At 40.5% G+C, this 24,618-nt stretch overlaps 1 protein-coding gene across 5 annotated transcripts in view; it reads right to left on the minus strand.

The window, feature by feature from the left end:
- Positions 1 to 7,390: 7,390 nt before the first annotated feature.
- ncam1a (neural cell adhesion molecule 1a) overlaps positions 7,391 to 24,618 on the minus strand; it is a 259,248-nt gene continuing 242,020 nt past the window's right edge. For 4 of the 5 annotated variants that reach the window (XM_036525000.1, XM_036524999.1, XM_036524998.1 and 1 more), the window contains 4 exons: positions 22,465 to 22,672; positions 21,236 to 21,352; positions 19,241 to 19,888; positions 7,391 to 10,441 (listed from right to left, as the gene is read on the minus strand). In XM_036525000.1, coding sequence (XP_036380893.1) covers positions 10,321 to 10,441; positions 19,241 to 19,888; positions 21,236 to 21,352; positions 22,465 to 22,672 — 1,094 coding nt within the window. In that variant the 3' untranslated portion in view covers positions 7,391 to 10,320. The remainder of the gene's footprint in view (positions 10,442 to 19,240; positions 19,889 to 21,235; positions 21,353 to 22,464; positions 22,673 to 24,618) is intronic. The other variant, XM_036525002.1, reaches the window with a different exon arrangement.

Below are 24,618 nucleotides of genomic sequence, written 5' to 3' on the forward strand. Positions count from 1 at the left end.
TTACACCGAATTTAGCGAATTGAATTTGGAATGGCCATAGTTACCTATCTCAGCAAACAAGTGGGCCAAGGTCATGTATGCCCCGTTACAGATAAGGTACAGGCCACTGCAGAGTTTCCGATACCTCGGACCAAAAAGGAGTTACACCATTCACCATAAACTGCGAAACCAGGAGTAAACCAAACGCTTATCTGCTTAAATTAAAGGCAGTTGGACTCGACAGTGATCCTTACAACTTACCAAAGAACCAGTGGTCCATGGACATTGACATGTGGCTAGGACAGGTTTCCTGACATTTATATGTAGGCCTGGACGCCGGGGAAATACACAGAGCAAAGCCTGAAGGCATACAAAAGCCGGGACATTCTAAAACACTTAACGTGGCTTAATGTTCCAAAACTGCGATCAATGATCACCAATGTACAATATTTGTACAAACCTGTCCACATACAACCTGTCAGGGAGCACAGGCTAGGACTCAATCGCAGACCCAAAAGAGCGTGGGTTACCGGGCAGATTAATGATAACACACGGCAGATCGAAAAACCAGTACACAGGCAGGGTCAAAACCAGAGAGGCAGTCCAAGGGAAAATCCAGAAACGGGAAAGTCAGAACAGGCAGGGTCGGTAAACGGGCAGGCACAATCGGGCGAACAAAACAAAGCGGCAGGCAAAAAACGGATCAAAAAACAGGCAGGTCGAAATCGGCAAACAGCAAAAGACGATAAACGGCGGGGACGAAACAGAGGGAAACTACTGCTATGAACTAGCAACGACTGCACAACAAACAGGGTATATAAAGGGACAGTCTGATGAGGGGATGAGATGCAGGTGTGCAGGTAATCAGGCGGAGACAGGGCGGAGAGCAGGGCAGGGCAGAAACACAAGGGAAAAAAAACAAAAGCACATGGAAAAAAAAAGAAAAGAAAAAAAAAAACCAAAACACAAGGGCTAGGGGGCGGGAGCACTGACAACAACCAGAATATCCATTAGTGTCCTCGTAACTTTAATTTCACCAACAAATCCCGCCTTGAAGTAGGTATGTGAAATGTGAGATGTCGGACAAATTTGGTGATCATTGATCACTGTTTTGGGACATTAAGCCACGTTAAGCTTTTTCCTTATAATGGGCCTCAATGGAGAGGAAAACGTAGTGAGATAATGACCATACTCCTAGGATTTCGGTTTTGATTTTTGACAGGAGGAAGTGTTTCTGACAAGAGATGTCTGAGAGAAATTTGGTGATCATTGATCGCGGCTTTGGAACATTAAGCCACGTTAAGCGTTTTAGAATGTCCCCTTGATATTCATGATATCTTAAATCTTGACTCCCACAATAGTCTAACATTTATATGTAGAACTACAACACTTCACATATAATATAATACCATTTTTCATGTAATATATTGCATTACACCTTTGGGGCTTGGAAGCATCTGAGGTAGCTTGCGAAGTCTAGTTGTTGTTATTGCCTGTTATCGCACTTTAAAACCCTTTCGCACATAACTTATTTTTCATTCTATGTAGCGCACATGGTTCGTTATGTTTTCATTAGTGTTATTTAGCTTCTCATAGTTTTCAGTTAGCATTTGCTATATTTTTTAACGTTAAATCACTGTTACGCCGTGGTTTTATCTTACGCGCTAAACAGCTATTCACACCGGTGTGAACGCCGTTGGCGCACGAATGAGTACGTACTTCCGCTTAAGCAGAGGACATCAGTTGAGTAGGCGGTCCTTCAATGTGGCCCAGGATGCATTTGCGTTCACACTGCTAAAAGAATGTGGCTTTATGTGGCCCAGACCACCTCCGAATGTGGTCTGAGAGATCAGATCTCAGTACGTCCTAAATGCGTCTTTGGTGCATTCACATCTGTACTTAGCACTGTCCAGTTGTGATCGGATCACCCAAGACGCATGTTAATACCAGGTGTGAACAGGGCGTTAGTGATTTTAATGGGGCAGAGGAACTTGGAAATTGGAGACATCATATGTTGTAGAAACGAAATTAGTTGCAAAAGTTATTCTGTTGTGGTGGCAAGAAAGCCATCTGCCAAATTATGGATTGGCAAGGCATATTCCATTCCTATACGGCATTAAGAGTTTGGCCCATTTTTGAGATTACCTACACAATGACCCTGACATCTAACTTTTCAATCTTGCAAATGACTACTTCTTTATCAGCTAGCCTCATTCAATGAAAAACAGAATTTAGATACAATCTCACATGGCCAGAAAATAAATGCCCAGACATGGACAGTGTAAAATTCCTTTAATATATTCTACTTCTGATCAGAAGTCACTTTCTGCCCTGGGTAGATGACAGCCATTTTGGTTGTGCATGAAAGCAAGCTGCAACCTCCTAATCAAAACACTAGGTGGCTAACTTGCAAAGATAAGATAATTATCATTCTAATTAAAAATGTCACTTGGGTAAGGACAATCTACACATATAAGTAGCAAATTTAATTATATTTGTCACCCACTGTACTACTTAGTGGTCAAAGTGTCTGGAAACAGGAGTTTTAATCCCATATAAAATTTAAAAACCACATCATCTAGCATAACAATGCCATTCACAGCACTCCCATGGAATTCTGAGAAATAAAGTTGTTGAATTTGGAGATGTAGGGAATTCTAGCCTATGGAAGGTGAGAGGATTGTCACTGTAAATCCCCGCTTGTAACAAAAAAATGTTCATTCTGATTGGATCAAACTATTCATTTTCAAATATTTACAGATTTTTCTGACTAACCAATAAAGACTTCAAAGTGAAACCCAGACAGTACACGATATCATCTAAACACAGAAATGCACCAAGGGCTGTCTTTATAAATTTCAGTGTAACCTGTGCACCACCTTCTGGTCATATGTGGTTAGGGCATCTGCACAGAAAAAAAGCAGAGGGACAAGAGCCTTGAAATCATGGAATGAATGCTTCAAAACAACGTAACCTGAGATGGATGAGATGTAACATATAACAATATGTTATCAGCACCCCTATCACGTTTATCAATCAAATTCATTGTTTCCCTAAATTATGAAGGATCCAATGTATATTTTAGGTCAGATTAAAAAAGGTTAACAGTAGTTATGTTGTGTACTTTAGGTTACTCAAAAAGTCAACACATTAATTACACAGAAACAGGACAGCGACTTTACCAATGTATATGAAATCATTAGTGGATGTAGTGATCACTTTCATCTTTTTAAACAATTCTTCAACTTACATTGGCTAGTTTAAGCACAGAATTGTGATCTTGAAACATAAGCACATATTATGATGAGAACAAGCCATTTGGCCCAACTAAGCTCGCCATTACAATTAAAGAGAATCCAAAACTGCATCAAGTCTGGACTTGAACACAGCAAGGGTCTCTGCCTCAACTACATGACCTGGTAACCTATTCCATGTATTGATAACTCTTTCTGTAAAAGACTACTTCCTTATATCAGTGCGGAACTTACTCTTCACTAGTTTCCATTTATGTACCCTTGTTCTACAGACTGAACTCACCCTAAAATGTATTATAGTTAATCTTATTGAGTCCTTTTATGAATTTAAAAACCTCTGTTAGATCACCCCTAAGTCTCCTCTCGCTAAGTCTAAATAGGTTAAGTAACTTGAGTCTTTTCTCGTAGCTTTTATATTTCATTCCAGGAACTAATTTAGTTGCCCTTCTTTGAACTTTTTCAAGAGCCTCAATATCTTTCTTATAGTGCAGTGCCCAGAACCGCACACAATATTCCAAATGAGGTCTGACTAAAAGCATTGTATAATTTCAATATAACCTCTTTAGATTTATAATCAATACTTTTGGCTATATATCCCAGCATCCTGTTGGCCTTTTTTTACTGTTACAGCACACTGCCTAGATCCTGTTAAGCTTGGGTCGACTATTACTCCCAAGACTTTTTCAAATTGAGCACATCTAGTCCCCCCTGAAGTAGTCTTGTCTAAGGTTCTTATTTCACACATGCAAGACTTTACATATAGCTAAATTGAATGTCATCTGCCAGGTATCTGCCCACTTTTGGATGCTGTTTAGGTCTTGTCCTGTATTACCTTAGTTGATTTTATACTGTTGGCTAGACCCCCTAGTTTTGTATCATCTGCAGATTTTACTATTTTACTACTAACCTCTGCATCAAGATCATTTATGTATATTAGGAATAGCAAAGGCCCCAACACCGATACCTGCGGGACTCCACTTCGTACAGGACCCTGCTCTGATAAAATACCTCCCACAGTTACAGTCTGCTTTCTATTAGACAACCAACTTCCAAACCACTCAGCAATAGCTCCTGTAATTCCTGCAGATTTCATTTTCACTATCAGCCTCTCATGCGGTACTTTGTACTTTGTCTTTTGAAAGTCCAAATAGATAATATCAAAAGCTTGGTTTGGGTCTAAACACACTGTAGCTTCCTCAAAAAAGTCCAGGAGGTTTGTTAAGCATGACCTCCCTCTGTGAAAACCATGCTGGCTATCATTTAAGATACCATTTTGTTCAAGGAATAATTCCAAATTGTCTCTAATGATGGTTTCCAGTAATTTACTTGTGATACATGTTAGGCAGACGGGCCTATAATTTCCTGGATCAGTCCGGTCACCTTTCTTGTAGATAGGTACTACACTGCCATGTTTCCAGTCATCTGGTATTTCTCCAGTATTGAGAGATTGTTTAAAAATAACTGTCAGAGGCTTGTAATCCACTTCCGCTAATTCTTTGAGAACTCTTAGATATATTCCGGGGAATATATACTCGTGGCTATATTGGGGCCTACTGCCTTATTTGTTTTAAGTTTTTGGAGTTTATCTAGTACTTCTGCATCATTTAAATCGATTTCCTCCGTAAGACTGCGAATTGAATGCACCTGAAGGCATATGTGAAAACACTTCACTAGTGAAACTCTCCACAAAGTAGCTACTTAGGGTATCAGCAATAGTTTTGTTATCATAAACCATAACTCCATCCTTATTTTTTATACCTCTTATCTCATCCTTAACTACCCTTTTATGTCTGTAGTATTGAAAAAAGCGTTTAGAGTTGCTCTTTGCATCTAGTGCAATCTATCTTTCAAAACTCCTTTTAGCTTCCCTTATTTCTTTTTTAACTTGAGCTCGCATATTACTGTATTCAATCTTATTACTCTCTGAGCTGTCCAACTTGTATTTTCTAAATAATTTCCTTTTTTCCTTTTTTGTTACTGTCCTGTAACAACTTATTCATCCACTGTGGATGCTTCTTTTTCAGCTTCCCTTTTCTCATTTGTGGAATGAATTACGCTGTACATCCAGAATAATCGTTTTAAATATGCACCACATTTCTTTCACAGTTTTGCCATCTAGATCTAACTTGGCAAAAAACCTCAAATGTAACTGCACTATGGTCGCTTGTTCCGAGTGGCTCCCCTACCTCAGTACTGCAAATTCGATCAGGATTATTACACAGAACCAGATCTAGAACTGTGTTCTCTCTTGTAGGTTGAGTAACAGACTGTATCAAAAAGCAGTCATTTACAACATCTAAAAACTCTTCCTCACATTTACCTTGTCTGGACACAGCTTCCCAATTAATTGAAGGGTAACTGAAGCCCCCCATTACTATTGTCTCACCCTCCTGACATGCTAGCTTAATATTATCAAAGAGCATGCTGTTAACACTGCTGTCTGAGGCTGGTGGCCTATAACATACTCTGACATTCAGACCCTTTATATTTTCCCCCAATATTTTAATCCACATGTCTTCACTAACACCAAGGGGCTCCATTCCTGGAATTTCCTGAATATTAAGATTACCTGAAACGGATTATCTGAGTGACAGTTTTACATAATGTTGCAACCATTTTTGCAATTCACATGGTAATTGCAGTCATAAACTATCTGTTCTATCTAAGGTTAAGACCATTCTCAAATCTTCTGTCATCAAAAATTGTTTCACACAACCCAATCTCTTTGTTATAATAATTTCATGTGAAGTGCTAAAAGGCAGGTAGAAGAATCAAATTAGCTGCAACAAAGTAAACATGAATGAGCTGCAACTGGGTTTTCATTATGTAAACCAGCATTTATGTCATTTCTTGCTAATGAATGCTCATGATACTCATGTAATAGAAGTAAGTTCTATGCTTCCCTTACATGTAGCTCACAGGCTGCTTCTGATGTCAGACAGTGTCACACCCAAGGACGTATGAAGAACAGTCTTCTTGGTCACAGGGCATACTATAAATGCATCACAATACCATCATATAATACAGTACAGTACAGGAGTCATTACAAGACATTGAAGTTGCAGCTTTCTTCCATGAAGAGTTGAAGCTATTGGGTCAGGGCTGTCTTCTCTTCTGACCATGCTTTTGTTCCCTGATATGTATGCATAAAGCTTGTGTGGTCTTTTCTGCATTTGAGAAGAGAATAATCAAAAGCATGAGCAGCACCTTCTTACTCGTATCTCATTAGAATGTTTCTGTGCAGTTTCTCATGCTGTTGGGAATGCTGGGTTTTGGGACTGTAGCTAGTACGTGTAGCACACATACGGACAGACTTAAAGTACTTGAAGTGTCCTCTCGAAAATCTGAAATTCATTGAACACTTTCTTACCTTGAGTATAGTTCATGGTGGAGAACGTTTTCTGAAATGCCCACTTTTCCAACAAAAGCATGTGAAATTGGAGGTTCAGTCTGGGTATCAATTCAGGATTGCAAATTATTTGTTGTTTATGTACATACAGCTGGGCCCAGGATCCAGTTCAAACATCTCTTTTGCTAAATGACTTCTATTCAGTCCACCAAAATGAATCCTTGCGATTACATGCATATACATTGTGATTCTATTGACAGTTTCAAAACATGGAGTGAAAGCATGCAAATGGCCATTGAAACCATGCCCCAGGTGTTGCACCTGAAACAGTGGAAATTCAAATAAGTAGCCTCAGCAAAAACCCCACATGCTTGACAGTTGTCCGGGGGGAGCAGTCCAAGGAGAGGAAGCACTTCACTCTGATCTGTTTTTTTTCTGTATACTCAGAATGGGTAAAATGCTCACAAATTAGATAAGACGTAAGATTTCCTGATTTCACAGCACATTAAAATTAATAACATTTTCTTCCTTTATTTGCACAAATACAAATTATCAGCCTTCAATTGAACAAAAGACACCTCATAGTTGTATAACACTTTATAGTGCATATCTACTTTAATAGCATCTTCTTTTTAACTTCTATTGAATACATATGCATCCTCATAGAATTAAGCTCCAATTGAATAATGCATAACCATTTTTAAAAAGGAAGCATAAACCAAAATTTTTTTTTACTTTTATTGAACACAAGTATTTCTGACAGAATGCAAAGTCAAATTGTCTTCGGTTAGTACTCAGTATTTACACCAGTGACAGTGGAAAGAGACGTGGTACCAATGCTTCACTTAGTAAAAATCTGTATACAAGAGAGAAGGCCCCGAAAGCTGGGAATGCTGGGATAGGAAGGACAATGGAGGTCTCCAGGAAATGTGACATGCCCTTTTTAAGAGGAATAGGGCCCCTCCCCCAACAAAGATCTGCATCTTAGAGAGACAGAATCTCAACAGGAATCTTTTTTGGCTTACAATCATAAGTGATTTACCCTTTCAAAAACATCTGACGCAACTGACTTCCTTCTTCATAAAAAAAAAAAAAAAATGATGGCACCATACACTGGTTTCAGAGTTTCATGTAAACTCACAAAGAACTTGGTCCCATATTAAATGGCAGTTGAAACACAAGGATCAAAAGCCACAGCAATCTCCAGTTTTTTTTTTTCTTTTTTTACGACAACAGAAATGCACAGGTGTCAGTGTTAATTCTCTACATCACAAGGAATGTTTTGTAATCCTTTCAGAACATGAGTCAGACTACGCTTATCTTCCCCCTTTCATTGTCCATTACACCACCTCGATGAGTAAATGCACTTGATGCCTATGTTCTGAAGAGACAACAGTATACAGAACACTTAAAAAGATCAATATACAACAAACAAAGCCTCTCTCAAAGACCTTGTTTTTCATGGACAACATATCATTCTGAACCTCTACACCAATAGTATCAAACGTAAATCCAAAATTCAGTTAGAGTACGTTTGCATGCTTGTTCCAAAAAAAAAAAAAACAGGATTTAGTATTCCTCTAACTGGTCATTTTACAATTTGGATCAGGAGCAATGCGTATGAGGTTGCTAGCGTGTGCGGCCTGAAAAGTCAGTTCTGATGAATGCAGAACTGGTTGTCCAGCTCTCCGCATCCGCTCCGCATCTCTATGTGAATTTCCTTGCAGTCATTTCAACCTCAAGATAAAAACTGGGATGAGCAATGATCTCATTTAGGCTGTTAGGGAAGGACGTGTTACGTGCGTGGTAGATGTACTGTAATCAACAATCCCCCTGTAATGAAACGCAGACAGTATTGAACACCTCCATTTTCATCCCCAGAGCCTCAAATATTCAAATGACAAGACCAGTCTTTTATATATTTATTGTTTTTTTTTTCTTCACAGTTTGAAATCACAAACCAGCAACCAGCCTTGGTGACCTCCCCCTGATCGGTACCCTCTGATACTGGACTGAAAATTGCTGGATGGCCTGTAGGCTGACCTGGGCTCTAGGCCACAGGCCCCTACCAGCACCTCCCCTCTGTGTTATTGGCTGACATGCATGCCAGAGTAAGAAGATTTTTGAAGGCACCGGTTCTTCTATTTCACTTCTTTTTGTTTGCTGCTGTGGTTGTTTTTCATTGAACTCTTTTGTCTGAACTATTTGCTAAACCTTTCACAACCAAACTATGCATTTTTTAAATCTATGACAAAGAACACATTTTATTCACACGAGGATATTCACGCATTCACAGTGCACAAGCTTGCTGTCTAAAGAATGAGAAACGTACTGTACAAAAAAGATCTGACTGAATAATTTGACTTCCCAAATTCACACCAGAGCACTATGGCTTAAATAATGTATTCATTCAGGCATTATTTTCTCTGTAGGCATAAGAGACCAAAATCAAAACAAGTATTTCAGCTCTTTAAAATCACTTTCAAGATGGGGTAAAGTGGCTGATGAATGCAACATTCATAATGTTTCCAAACAATCTAGGAAAATACCAGTAAACTGTAGAACAAAGGGGTAATTTTGTACTTCCCAGACATCATTACCTTGACAGCCAGATCTTTGATGGCATCTTTCTGACTAAGCCGTGCTGTGATTGGCTGCAGCTCAGTTGTGGACAGTGCTACAGTAGTTGTCCATGTCTACTTGCCAGCCAATAAACATGCTGCCCTGAGCTCCTTCCATTCCATCTATGTTGTGGGGGTCAAAGGTCAAGCTTTACATGCTGACTTTCCCCCACATCTAATGCAGTGCTGAGGTGCAGGTCAAATCAAAGGATTATTAGAGGAGAGAATGTAGAGACACATTTTTTATACATTTTTTTGAAGACAAAAAAATAATATGGATTTAAGCTGTGTAAACCCAACTGCCAGCCTTGACTTCCTTCAAATCTGTTGGATATATCTATCCTTTCTGCTGTCTTAATTCCTTTTTGTGATGTTTACATACAAGCACACTGTGTTTATAAAATGGAAATTACAGCAAAAGTGTAAAACAAACAAACAAAAAGCATGGAAAAATCCTTTTGCAAAGCAAGCACGCTAATGCTCTATGCTATAACTCTAGCCCTCAAAATAACAATAAAAAAAATAGATAACATAAAAGGCAGTTACTTTTCCAAATAATCTTTAAACACAAGGAAACATTAAAACAAAATGTACCCATAACCCATTAGCAGTGGACATAAAAATGACAATACTGCATTACAATAAATGACATAACTGGAAAAACTAGACTGTAAGTAATGTCATGGTACTGTGTGTGCACAACGTAAAGGCATTGTTGTTGAGTAAAGCTAAAATTTCCATGGGTTTTCTACTACAACTGATATTGAGATTTCTTTTCTTGCTTTTACTACGAGTAACTGATGTCACAGGATTTCCATGGACAGCTTGCTTTTGGTTCCCTCAAACCACTTAAGATAAAAAAACAAATCTTAAAACCAAATATCTCGCTTTTTCCCTTGAACACTGAGAATATGCTGAAAACAATGAAATGAGAAAAAATAAAACAAAAAAGCCTGTACATAAAGATCTTGTTCCGTTCTACGAATCTATAAACTCATTTCCTGATCTGAAAACTCAACAAAAGACACCGATGAAAGAAACATTTTGTAGAATGACTTTTTTTGTTGTTTGTTTCAATGTTGTGGTGTGACGTTCTGTGGGTCCCCTGGGTGCTGAATCACGCTTTGCTCTCCTGGCCGTTTGTCTGGGCGGCTTCATTGGGGACTGTCTTCACTTCCGATAGGGTCTTCTTCACCTCTGTCTCGTCGGGCTTACTGTTACCATCTACAGGGAGCTTACTGTTTAGAAGAAGAAAAAAGATGTGCACAAGCATACAGACATAGATTAATGATTTCAAAAGGACTGGTGCTCTGATAAATGGTTCTTCTGAGATTTGAGTCCTTGTTTTTTGTGCCAAGAACAACAACATAATGTAATGGCGAGCTTAGTTGGGCCGAATGGCCTGTTCTTGTCATAATATGTTCTTATGTTCTAACATGATACATTTTGCATAGAGCATGTCTATTTAACATCAAAGATGATCACAATGCCCTGATTTCCTTCAATGGAAAAATGGACTGTACCTTGCAGAGGTGGAAAACCCCGGCTTCAGAGAGTAAAAGTCCTACCATGTATTTGTTCTAGCCATTCACAAAACAAGGTGATTTCACTAATTAGCTCCTCTACCTGGCTGAAGAGTTGTGCTAATTAAATTCAGCTGGTGTAGTGCATGGGTGGAACAAATACGTGGCAGGACTTTTACTTTCTGAAGCTGGGGTTTTCCACCTCTGGTACCTTGAGAGAGCAAGAGAATGAGATGAAAGTATGTAACACCATTACAAAACAAACATGCCCAAGGACACACACCACCCAGACCGGAGAAAAATGACATGAGCATGGAAGAGGAGCCCTGGAAATCAGTATAACAAATGAGCATTTATGAGCACTCTAATCACACTGCCTGGCAGTGGCCCAGAATGGCTCCACAGTGACCACTTGAGCTACCAGACATAGACTGTTTTACTTTGCTGCTAACATGGAAGCCACCACTGTTTTGCTTAGACTACCTGACCTTGGATTTAAGAGCTGCAGGTGTCAGATAGGACAATGTTGCTTGATTGTTATGCAAGGTAATGTCGTTCAACCGCTTTGAGCAAGGCCCTGTTAAGTTATGTATAAAATAGGTAAACTGTAACCTGTCCTCAGATAAAAGCAGCCGCTAGGTTAAAAAGTTAAATATTAAATGAAGTGAAATGGTTATTGATTGTTCCGTGCTTTGTGTGTCAACAGTGGGATCAGCACCTGGACAGTAAATTTAATCCAATGATGTAATGAAAATTTGTGTTGTGTCCTCTCCAATAGGCACTTTGCTTATGCACCACTTCACTGCCTCTTAGTGAGCCCAGGGAATTCCTGCAAAGCTACAGTTCCCACACAAAGCACATTTGTATTTTCGATGACATTTCAGTGAGAAAAATGATATTTGCTTTTAGTAATGTAATACTCGGACTCCCATGACACGAAGCTTCTTTGAAGACGGCACTGGTTAGGGAAGCCTTTCTGCTTCCAAAATATATTGTGGATGCTCTTGGCAGTGAGCACCTGCCCCAAATGACTTTATCTAGTGGGCTTACTGCACAAGCCACAGACCTAGCAAATCAGATAGCAATTCCAACACACTGAGAATACTCGACTTGAGAATAACACTTAAGCAGTGAACAAAAACACTGGATGCATTTTGTTCCCTGGGAAAGAGCAAAAGTAGTACGGAAGTAAAAACAAACATTTTTTTAAATTTCTTATGAGAAATTTAAGTTTTTTTTAATTTCTTCCATTGGCATGCTCATTGTGTACATTGCTTTGCATAGGAGTGTCTGTTAAGTGACAAAAATGTAAATGCAATGACTTGCTGAGGACAATGAGATATATGACTGCTTTCCGTTATTTGTCCAAGACTTTCTAAGGAGAAAATATTGTCAGGGGTTTTCAAGGACTGAGGACACTTGAGAAACATACAATCCCAGCGAGACAGGAGAATGTTCACTCCCTGTGAACAAAGGTTTACTGCTGAGAGGAAGATCCAGCGGAGTGTACCGTACATAGCTCACACTACCATCACCTTACAGCACAATCCTTCCACACGCTCCCCTTTGTTCTCATCCACAGGGATCTCACTGCTCTTGTCGGAATGATGGCGCTCTCAAAACCAATCACGTAAGCGGCTAGCACTCATTCCCTTAATGATACTAAAGCATGCCGTCAGCCCCCCGTATCAGCGTGAGGTGAGCACCATTAGGCGCCCCTGATCCAGGCAACACTGAAAAATCACTTCCCAAAGTAAACCACTCACTTCTCAAATAAAAGAAAAGCTCTTTCTTTTTTGGTGCCACAGGCAGTGGCACTCCACAAGACGTCTTGAAAGCAGGCAGCAATACAGTGGGGGGCTGCCTGAGCACACCAGGGTGTGGAACCTGAAAGTAGATATCAGCAAGAACCTTATTTTCCAGAAACCATCCTCATCACCAGACTGATGGCTGAAAAGACGGCTGTAATTCCTAGTTCTGCTCAGCACGTCTTCCTTATAAGCACCATTGGAAGGATTGGTACAGGCTGCATACTATGTGCGTGAAACGAACTCTATGGCAATCAGCATGGACTAGTGGAAAACAATCCTCTACACCTATTGTGAATTTTGGACTGAACAGGCATTTTTCTGCATTTCTGCAATCCCTGACACAATGCTATCGCTGTACGAGCCTCCATTAAGTGATTCGATCAATGACTGAGGGACAGAGTGCTAACTCTAGCACAGCTTCATCCAGTCACAGTGAAAAACCTCTTAATGATGCAGTATATTTAACATGCCTAACACTGAAAAGGTGCTGGGGCAGGTCGATCAGCATGACAAGCTTACATAAAAACTCTCTCTATTACCCCTTTTCCACCAAGGCAGTTCGAGGACCGGTTTGGAGCCGGTGCCTAATCTCGAACCAGTTCTTTGCGTTTCGACAGCCAAAGAACCGGCTCTCGGCCAGGAAAACTGGTTCGAGAGCGGCACCAACACTTTACTGGTCTAGAACAAAGAACCGCTACGTCAGGGGCTGGGGGCGGGATTATCGTGACCAATAAAACCAACTAAAACTTTGTGACCGCCATTTTTAAATTTTTTAAAAAAATTTGTTTTAAACTTTTTTAAAATCAGAGCTAGTGTAGTTTCTAGTCTGCCTAAAAAGAATAATAAGAAGAAAAACCAGAGTTTTATTTTTCAAATGTGTCGCCTAGTTGCCAGCCAGCTATGTATTTCTTAGTTTCTTAGCTGTTTAGCGAGCTACTAATTTCTCACATCAATGTTACGAATGTAACATTGATGGCTAGCTAGCTGTTGGTCACTGTTGGTCACCTAACATTAACCACCTAACAAGCATAGCTACTAATTTCTCACATCAATGTTACGCTCAACATTCGTATCATTGATGTGAGAAATTAGTAGGTATGCTTGCTTGGGTAATGTTAGGTGACCAACAGCTAGCTAGCCAATTACCGTAACCTTGGTAACAGTAGCTAACATTAGCATGCTACTTTCTAACATTGCCATTGACTCACCTACCAATGTCACTGAACATTTGGCTTCACAAAAGGCTAACATTGTATAAAGTGTAGTGGACAAGTTTGTTTTTTAAAGCACTGTTCTCTTGTTTTTGTTGTTGTTGTTTGTTCCCGCTAGCTTGCACTATGCTTGCGAAACACCACAGATTGTCTGAAATTTGTGTGCTATTGCAAAAGCTACAGCATGAGATCGTTTAATTAACAAGGATGGCAATTTGAATAATTAAGTGGCAAGTAATCCCAAAGCTTTCTCTTAAATGTGTCACATTATAGCTTTCATGTGTTACAAAATTCAAATTACAGAACGGAGCTAAATTTATTTTAATCAATTTAAATTACTGAGAATAAACTTTTAGGTTAGATTGTGTGCAATGAACAATAACGTTTAGAACACAGACCTCACAAAAGCCGTGATGTGTCATGAGCATTTAATGTAATTTCAATCGATAGATGCCATCCTTGTTAATTAAACAATCTTACTTTGTAGCTTTTGGAAGCACACAAACTACAGACAATCTGCGTTGTTTTGCGAGCATAATCATTTACTCTATTTATGCGATTGGTGTTGATTATTCTGTGAATTATTTGTTTTATTGTAAATCAATGAGGATAAAGGGGAAAGGTTTGAAAGTAATGATGGATTTAAAGGTAGTGTTTGGGCTTCCCCTGTTTCCAGCTCATCAGCCACCACTGCTAGCTTGGCGCTAGCGGGAAAGCGGAGACGTATACAGTGACGTAATGACGTGGCTCTATGGTGGCTCTCTAGCCCGGTTCTTAGAAGGTTTGCAAGTTGAACCTACTCCAAACTAGCACTTGCACCAGCCGAGAACTAGCACCTAGTTCGCGTTGGTGGAAAAAAGGCCTATCTGAGTTTGGTTGCTGTAGGTATGATGGGGTAGATGGAACGCAGATGGAGAGAGATGCTGACACCAGAGAAGATGCCGTCAGAGGCCTGTGGTGAAAAGCAGCAGCTGGCTCTGGCTCAACATGAAAGGACAAGAGTCATCTAGATTGTTTGCCTTGACCTAATTATGGCCCAATGAGTGAGCCAGGGACACAGATGCCTCAGAGAGGGAAGATTTTGCTCGGATTCTTCACACATGGACCAGACAGTCAGTGTGGTGCCAGTAACATTAACAACACTCTGCCATTGTTGAAGCTATAAGTGTTCTGATTTGCTGGGTTGTTATCAACATTTGTGAAGACACGTGGTCTATAACACAGTGTCCACAGTCAGCATAGAAATTCAGACAGTACTGAAATCTCCTGTTGCCAAATGGAGCCTCCTAGAGAGAGGACAGAAGGAACACTGGGGCTGAATATCTGCTCATAATAAAACATCTTGAGATTTAGTTAGTGAATTTCCAATTGTCAATTTGTCTCATCATGGTGACATCCATAGTCATGCAGGGGCACAGGGTGATGTGACTGCAAATCTCTGGCTGATATTGATCTCAGGCTGTAGCGTTCTGCCTTGCACTCTTATGAGTGAATGTCTTGATGACTGAGCTATCAAGACATTCTAAGGAAATATCCTGAATTGTGATTGTGAGATAGAGGTGGAAGGTAGAAGGGAGGGACATGCCTTCCACCGAACCAAATGTGGGCTTTTAAGTGCCCCCCACCTTGGGACCTATGCTAAACAAGAGGTATCAATTTTATCAACCTGGACCAGACTGCCTGAAGACATTAAGCTCAATATATAACATTTAACCAAAAAATTCAATGGCCAGGAGACAGTCAATGTCCAAAGGCTTCAGTAATCAAGCGAAGTTTACATTGACATTTCCATTTACTCATGTGGCAGATGTTTTCATCCGAAGCCACTTACAAGGCAGAGTACAACTCAAGCAAAAGCCATACGAGGAGTCACAATATTAGAAGTGCTGCATGACCAAGATTCAATAGCTGGCAAGACGAGGTGCAAGCTAGCTGGTAGAGACACAAGTACATGATTAAAGTGATTCAAGTGATCAAGTGAGCGCGGACCAAGTTAGATACAGAGCATCTGAAGATACCGGAGGTTACTTGACAAGAGGAGAAACATAAGAGGAGAGAGGCTAAAAAGAGAGGCTAAAATCTCAGGCTCAGACAAGGGGATGAATGGTTCCCATTTTGTGTAGAAGACTGCAGGCTGTAAAATCCGGCAGCTGCCATATGAGCACAAACCATCCAGGGAGAGCTGTAATGTATTCAAGTGAAGCACAGAGATGAGACGTTCACCTACTCCAGGTGAAATAAAAAGGGGGCAGATGTGGGTGGGATAGGAAAGATGCCCACCCCCCTATTTCTTTGATGAATGATTAAAGCAATTCACAAAGGACCTTCTCCATGGTCCTCTTCTGTCAAGCCAATAAGTTAACTGCCACTGATGTTCAAGGGAGAGGGATGACACGGTAAAACAGAGGGAGAGAGAGAAAAAAATGCTGAGCCTTTTGTTCAGAGCAAAAAAAGAGGAAGGGAAACAACCAATGCTGGTAAATATTCAGAAGCTTCCCATTTTCTCCTCCTACAGAAATCTTTAGGAGTCTGTTGACATGAGTCCTCAGTACTGTATGACTTTGTCCTGGGGCAGGACATTAAAGACCTGCCATAAATGCCTTTCTGTGCAGCTGGCACGCAAAAGAACCATCAAGGATCCGACAGAATTTAAAAGTTTAGTAGCTGAAATTTACATTTACATTTATTCATTTGGCAGACACTTTTATCCAAAGCGACTTACATAGGTTACAGTTCTTTACAATGTTATCCATTTATACAGCTGGATATTTACTGAGGCAACTGTGGGTTAAGTACCTTGCCCAAGGGTACAGCAACAGTGTCCCAGCGGGGATTGAACCGGAAACCTTTCGGTTACAAGTCCTGCTCCTTAACCACTATGCTACACTGCCGAAATAGTCTCACATTTTCAGCAGGGGAATGAGAGTACAGATACATTTTCAATTTCTGCTTTTGTGGCAGGCAACTTTACACTGTCCCTAAACAGATGATAACTTTCAGTTAGTCAGGGATCCAACGGAAAACTTATACCCTGTCTTAAATCATGCCCAGACAATAACCTATTTGCCATTACATTGTTGTGTTGCCATTACACCACTGCCTCAGAAATATGATGATGCAAAATACATGACAACACGGCACATGATATATTTCCAGTACAGTGCAGGTATCCATATTCTTCAGGAGAGAAAATTGATTGGCTGTATTTCAGGGAGGGACTAGCAATCCAGGAATCCATCAACAGTAAATCTCTTAAAGATGTCTTTGCCAGATATCTGTTAGAATGAATCGTCACACTCAGCAGTCATTTACCACTTTTCAATCCTCTCACACCAAATCAGGTCAAATTCTAGATAAAGTTTCTAGTAAATGGCCCTTTTTTACTACTACTTTTTAATGACATCTGTTTAAAGTGAGATATTAAATTAAGTCCCATCATTTCTTTTTTTTTTTTTTTACCACTAATGACCTAATGGCATTTTTCTAGTTAAACATAGAGCACAGCAGGCAATTTATTTATCAACCAGTCACTCCTAGAAATCCTATCCATTGCAGTAGCTATAAGGTCTGGAGCTGTAACACAAATTCATTAGCACCTTCTGAAAATATGTTACAGCTAAAATGATTTCAAACGGCCCCATTCTATGTCTATTCTGCCAAAGATGATGCTTATCTTTCTTGTTTTTTGAGAAAGACAGATGCAGATTTTTAGAAGTAAATTCAGTCAGATCTTTAAAAATGGCAGAAAAAAGAATTTCTAGCAGTTGGAGAACAAAGACCAGGAACTCTTTGTACTCTGAAAGAACAAACACCAAACAAACTGCCTTAAGGCACTGCTTTGCATATTAGGAGAGGAAAATCTTAGCTGGTAAGCATTACCTTTGTGTCCTACTCATATGTATACCTTACCCTCTTGAAAAATTGGGTGCCTAATTACAGTACCTGAAATGTTCACATCAAACAGCTCCCATAAGGAACTCCAGCCCCTGCTTTCCTTCAAAGTGGGGGTTATATTTCGTGAGACAGGGTCTGGGGGGGGGGTGACGACACTTGGTGCATGAGTCGCCAGTGTGGTACATTAAGGTCAAGGTCTTTCCAGGTGTAACTACACGGTTAGGCCTACCCAAAAAATCTGATTTGGGCACATCATTGTTACACACGACAGTGTATAATGTATGCATGCCTGTCATTATGTTAGGTTTCAGTGCATTTGCGGGTCCACATGAATACAGTTTATAGTTTATAGTTTTTACACATCTCTGTATATATTAATTTATTAATTATCATCCACTAATCCTCTGCAGCTTCTTCTAATTAGACAGCTTACCACTTGCCTCTAGTTATTAACGAGACTCTAATGCTGACCAAACTGTTGAGATTCAGTTTTGAGCTTCGTTAAGCCACATGTCTTAAGTTAAAATCTGAAAGTTCGCTCAGAAATTCTTCAGAAGACAAAGCTGAACAACTTCAGCCTGTACTCCTTCTCTTTAACCTATGCCTGATGGCTGATCTCTGCTTAATTAAAGCTGCATGGAGCCTCTCAACAGCCAATGAATCTTGCCATTTGGCAACAAACCCCAAGCACTTCCATTTCAGCGACAGACCATTGTCAAGTTACCTCTTAATATGAACATTAAGTGAGCCTTTCAACCATGGAAAACTAAACATGTGTCTACATGCCAAAATTCACCAAAATACTTGAAAACAGAGAAAGAGTATCCAAAGGGAAAGCTTCATGGTCTAATATTGCTCATCCTTGTTCTTCAAAAACAACTGACAAGCTAACAAATGCATCTGTCACTTGTGCAAACAATCACAGAAAGCCACCACAGTAGTCAGAGTCGCAGTAGAAGAAGAGATGACCATGAATGAGTTATGCCCTTTCTGACATGATACAAAGCTTCAGTCTACGTAAGAGAAGGAGGACCTACATATCCCACTATCCGTTCTACCTGGCTTTGGTAAGTACCACAGAGATACACCATGCACCCCCGTGCCAAAGACTGCGTAGCAACAAAAAGATCCCCACGTAACCCTATATCTCCAGAAGGTGGTTGTAGATAGACAAAGCTGAACCTGGCTGAAGTGTGCTTTTGCAGATCTCTAGAACACAGATTTTGCAGATTCACTAGAACGCAGCAGTGCTGTGGATGAACCTTGATGGTCTTCCATTGACGGCAACATGGGAAAGGCACTACTTCCTCTGCTTAACCTTCCTCTGAATCCACTCTCAATACAGCTCAGATGTAAGAGTGAATTTGGACTCTGTCAATGCTCTTTGCCCAAGGTGACCGACTACAGGAGTGACAAGTGGCTTGGTGCTGATGCTAAAGCGATGGCATTAGTGAAAGAGTGCGCCCACTCAACAGAGAACACAGACAGGAAAGAACACACGTGAGGTGGGAGGTGGGGGGCTGGGATTTGTGTGTAACAGCATAGTGATGGAGGATGCCACAGACACAGAGGTGATTGACATGGAGAAAAAACCATACTCGTCCTGGGCTGGCATGGGCGGAGCAGTGGAGTCTGCAGGGGTCTCAGAGGGCTGCTTGCCCAGGGCCTCAAAAACATCCTTAGCCAGATCAATGTCTGAGCTCTGGAAGGGTCCTCCGTCTATCTGAAAGTCCTGGTTTTGGGAGGGCTTGGCCGCACTGTCAGGGGCTGTGGGGGCTTTGGTGGGCTCAGGCAGGACCGTCGCCGTGTTGGTCTGCGGCACCTCCTTCCCGGGGCCCTTGGTGGTGTCAGCTTTGGGGGGCTCGGGGGCGGAGGTGGGAGCGAGCGGGGACATAGCATCAGACACGGGCACCGATGGGGGGAGGCTGCTTGGAGCGTTAGGAGCTTCCATGGTATTGGTGGTGGGGGTGTCGCTCAGGTCAACCAGTGGGGCCACTTTAGGGGTGGATTCGGAGGGGGCGGTGGGAGGGGAGCTCGGGGAGGTGATGCTGGCTTTGGGGGTGCTGGACTGTGGGATGGGGGCAGTTTTAGCATCTGTGGCTGGTGCGCCTGTGCTGGAGGCAAGGGTGGTGGTTTCACTAGTGGGGCTGTTCTGGGCAGTGGCAAAAGTCTCAGTGACAGTGTCAGAGTTAGTGGTAACAGAAGGGAGCAAGTCCACCACTGTGGCAGTGGTGTCAGCAGCGTGCCTGTGAGGACAGGAAGCAGAAGAGAGAGAAGACAATACAGTGACAGAGAGAGAGAGAGAAAGAGAGAGAGAGAGAGAGAGAAAGGAGAGGGGAAGCCAAGGCACAAACATACAGAAAGTGAGTGTGTACAACATGCAGTTATCAAACACAGAACTACAGCAGTGATTTTTTTTCCAAATGTTAGCCAAAACTGAAGTGCACACATAGAGAAAGGAGCTGTTAGCTTGAGAGAGATCAAGCAGAAATATAAATATCTGGAAAAAAATGTAAATGTGTGTAATGCTGTGCTTTTATGTAAATGTTCTCAGGACTCACTTCTCAAATACTTTATGTTTTCACTATTACGATAATACTACATTCTTCATTAAGAATACACTGAAGAAAACCCCCACAAGCCCCAAACTGAAGCTAAGGATAATCTCCTGTCTGTCAAGTTATTCACTTGAAATAAAACTTGACATCTCAGAAACCCTTATATGAGCATAAATTGGATACAACTATGATCCATAATTTTCCACGTAAGCAAATACTAACAATCGTATGACAGACATGCACATTTCAAGCAAGATAAAACACATGTAAAGCTCTTATTCTGCCCAACTAGATCCCAGGTATACTCATCAAAGACTATGTTTTTATTATACATGGATGCACTGATTTCCTATCCTGCCAGTGTAGCTGATGTTTTCAAGGTTTTTGTTTCTTTCCTGTGGCTATGTGCTTTCCTTTCCAGCATCTCACAGCACCACTCTCACACTGTATATTGCTCCATTATGATGAGCGATGAATTGCGACTGCTCACATGACTTCCTTCTGAAATTCCTTCATGCTGATTCTCCACTCAAATCTGTCACTGACAGCAACAAAATCCCTCTCCCCATGTCCATATCCCAATTTCAGCTTCATTTCATTTCACCATTAGTATCATTTCATTTCCCAATCATTATCATTTCATTTTACTGTTGTAGTCATTTTATTTCTCCATCCAGAGACTTGGCCCAGTTCAGCTGCTGACAGTGAACCAATCTCGCCTGAGCAGACCAGCACTGAATGTCCTCAGCTCGCCTTGGTGGCATTGCTCTTTTTCCCCAGCAGGCTTTGTGCTTCTTACAGGGACATGACCTCTGTAACCCAGACAGAAAGAAGGAGAAAGAGAGATAGAGAGAAAGAGAGAGGGACAAACAGGCAGAAGAAGAGAGAGGAAAAGTAGGGACAAAGGGAAGGAACAAGAAAGGCAGAAACTAGAGAGATAGAGGAGGAGAGGGACAGAGAAAGAGAAAGAGCGAAAAAGTGATAGGCAGTGCAAAGGAGAGAGGGAGAAGGAGAGAAAGAAAGAGATGTACTTACTCAGGCTCTGTGAGAGGGGTAGTTTCATTGGGCTCTGTCTGGCCCCCTCCCTCATGGTTTGGAGTACGTTCTTCCTCTGTCCGCACCTCCACAATGGGTTCTTTGGATTCATCCTTTCTGTGGGCAGGCAGCATGACAGTGAGGTCACTCAGGAGGTGCATACAGCTAGGTGAGAAGTGAACAGTGCCGAAAGTTCCTCATAGCAAACCCAATCCACCTGTAGGCTGGCTCATCCTTACCGCATAGCGTATTTCTACAATAACATGGTGAAAGCATTAATCAAGATCCTCACGCTGGCAGGAGTATCACGCTGCATTCGACCCTTCCCATTCTCTACTTTGTTGGGCTATGAGCTATGATCTGCCTGCTGTCTCAGATACAGAACTGTGAAGACTGGAGACTTTGACTCCATATGGGGCCAAACGGCTGACATCAGCAGTGAGACAATTTAGATTAACCCACTAAATTCAGTTTAAATTTTAATATTGCAAGTGTTCACACTCCAAAAAATCCAAATCTCACCAAGCATGTTTGTCTTTTCAAGTCAAAATATCTCTTTACACTTAATATAAGACACAGTCACCAAACAAGCAAAATTTCCTTGAGCTACAAGGACTTGTTTTTAGACGGTGCATCTTGAATATCTTGTCTGGTGAAACTGTCTTGAAAACATTTGAGTTGTATATCAAATTAAGCAAGCCTTTTTGAAAAGTCAGAAGGTTTTTAAACTGCATGACACAAAAACATTTCCTAATACCAGTTAAAAATGGATCAAAATTTGTTTTTTTCCACCTAATTTTAAGATCCCTTATCTTAAAAATGCTTAACTATAACACCTTATTTCAAGAAATCTTAACAAGTGTATTTCCACTAGTTCCATTGGCAGATTTTTTCACTTATTACTAGCAAAAAACACCTCGTATTAATTATTTTATTTCTTATTTTTGAAGGGCTATTTTTTGCAGTGCACAGAAATTGTCTTTGTCTGGAACAGTGTCACAGAGCCCTTTGGAGATCACTGCATAAATGTGATGTGAGTTTTACTGGTCACGACAACAAAGCAAAGTATAAGTCACAGAGTGTTACAGTATTAGTGGTTATGAGATGTTAGTGGCTATCAGGGCAATAACTTGTTTGCTGCCCTGTTCCATTCTGAACTACAGTGAATTTGTGCAAATGTTATAAACCAGTGAGTCCCTAAGGAGTCTTGAATGGTGCTTGTGACTCACGTGAACGCTGCCTTGCCCTCCTCTATGTCCTTGCTCTTGGCGCCAGGCCCAGACTTGCCACAGAAGTTGACAGCGATGCACATGAGGAGGCCGCACTTGTTGAGGAAATAGCAGGTGACGTCCACGCCCACCAGCAGCAGGACAAAGATGATGATGAGGATCCCCACGATAGCTCCTGTTCCCAGTCCCGAACTGCTGGTGGCAGAATCTTTAAGAGGGGTGGGGTGGAGTGGGGGGAGGATGTTAGACAGAAAAAGGAGAGCGATCAGTCAAGCACATTTCAGGATCCTTTCCTCAACAGCAATCAAACATGTAGGAGAGAATGCATGTATTAACCATGTAGGTTATCAGACTAAGTGCGAACAAGCAGAATGAAAACAAACAAATAAAAGGGTCATTTTATACTTTCCATCAAACATTTATTTACTCAAAAGATCACACTTACAAACTGCTGATTGAACTGATTAGCCTTGTAGCTAACTGATTTTCATAGCACAAATGATAGCTTTAAAAAGTTGTGTTATTTGTCTTTTGGAATTACAACCCATGTCTATAGAAAAGTATTCTAAAAGAACAACTGAGAGAGAAAATTCACAGTTGTAATAATGCATGAAATCATGAAGTCAAAACAAACGAAAAATTTGTTTTCAGTCAGTGAAAACACAAACTACTTACCAGAAATGAACAAGTTTACATCCAGGAAAAGATTTTAATTCCTACACAGGTTCTAGTTATTGCTACTGCATAGAGAATGAGCATGCACCCATTTTAGTCCTTTTCTCAACACACAACCACTTACATACACCTGTAAACATTCATAAACAAAAACAGCCAGTAAGCCTTACAAATGAAACTGTAAAAACCCAACTAAACCGACTCTATTCTGACCATTTCAAACCGATCAATCCATCTCAAATCACCTCAGCATTTTGCACCAAGAGCCAGGATCTGCAGTTTCTTTAGGGTCCTTATTCTATTCTCATCAATACTCAATGGTTTACACATCAGGCATAGTTGCAAAATATACCTTTGCTCTTGACGCGGCTAACTTTAGAGAAAATAGGAACATTACTTGGAAATACTACAGATTACAGGATGACCCCAAAAATGAGGTCACTTACTGTAGGATTAATTAATTTTATCACAGACCATTAAAATCTACAAATTAAACTACAAATACACTGAAATTATGATAAACAAACTTACATTTATATGCATGAGTTTAAGATGATAAAACCAGATTATGCAGTTTATTGTCATTATTTTTCATATGTTAAGACTAATACTAAGAATTTGTGGGTAAGTCTGTGCACAATACCAACCTTTTAACTGAAATGCATGTTAAATCCCTTTCATATTAAGATTATTTCAGTGACTGATCCATTTGTTTCAAATTCCTTTTCAAAAATGGACAGTATCAAACCTTGTTCACACACATGCATTGAGTTTGACATTCAGTATGATACACAAAGTGCTCAGCACAAAGATCTTGAGGCGGAGCAGGCACTGTACAGGTAATGGGGCTCGTCAAATAAAATGCTTTCTGTATGACAGTGCAAATCAGGCTGCGCTTTGAACATAGTGGAATTGGAATAAAACACACAAAAACAAAACAAAAAACTTTAAGACATAAAGACTGGGCCAATTATTTTTCTCCCAGCCCCACTCCTCACAGAAAGTATGTCCATCTTTTTCAAGACAAATAAAGCTGGGGTCGTTGGGGTTATTAGTGCAAATTTCTGTGTTGCCTGTGATAGGAGCAATATTTGCTGAAAATGAAACAAAACAAAAAGGAAGCAAACAAAGTAGCATCCTGCATGAGCAGTGGTATTCATTATGTTTAACAAAGACAATTGAAAACAAAACTATTGGGACATCTTGAAGAGAGACTTTACCAGATACTTCCAATGGTTGACCATATCACAGTAAATATTTCACTTCTGCGCCCAATGAACAGGTGAACACATAACTAAGGGTATGACTGGCTTGCAAAGCAAACGGGCCCCTGAGCAAACACAGGTTAGTACCAAAAGTACCAGAATGCCAGGACTTTCCCTGTTACAGCAAATTAAACCACATCTGGGAAAAACACACAAAATACAAACAAAATACAGAATTGACAGAAAAAATATATGTAATATTTTACAATATACT

Source organism: Megalops cyprinoides, chromosome 3 (assembly GCF_013368585.1).
Source record: "Megalops cyprinoides isolate fMegCyp1 chromosome 3, fMegCyp1.pri, whole genome shotgun sequence".
NCBI lineage: Eukaryota > Metazoa > Chordata > Actinopteri > Elopiformes > Megalopidae > Megalops > Megalops cyprinoides.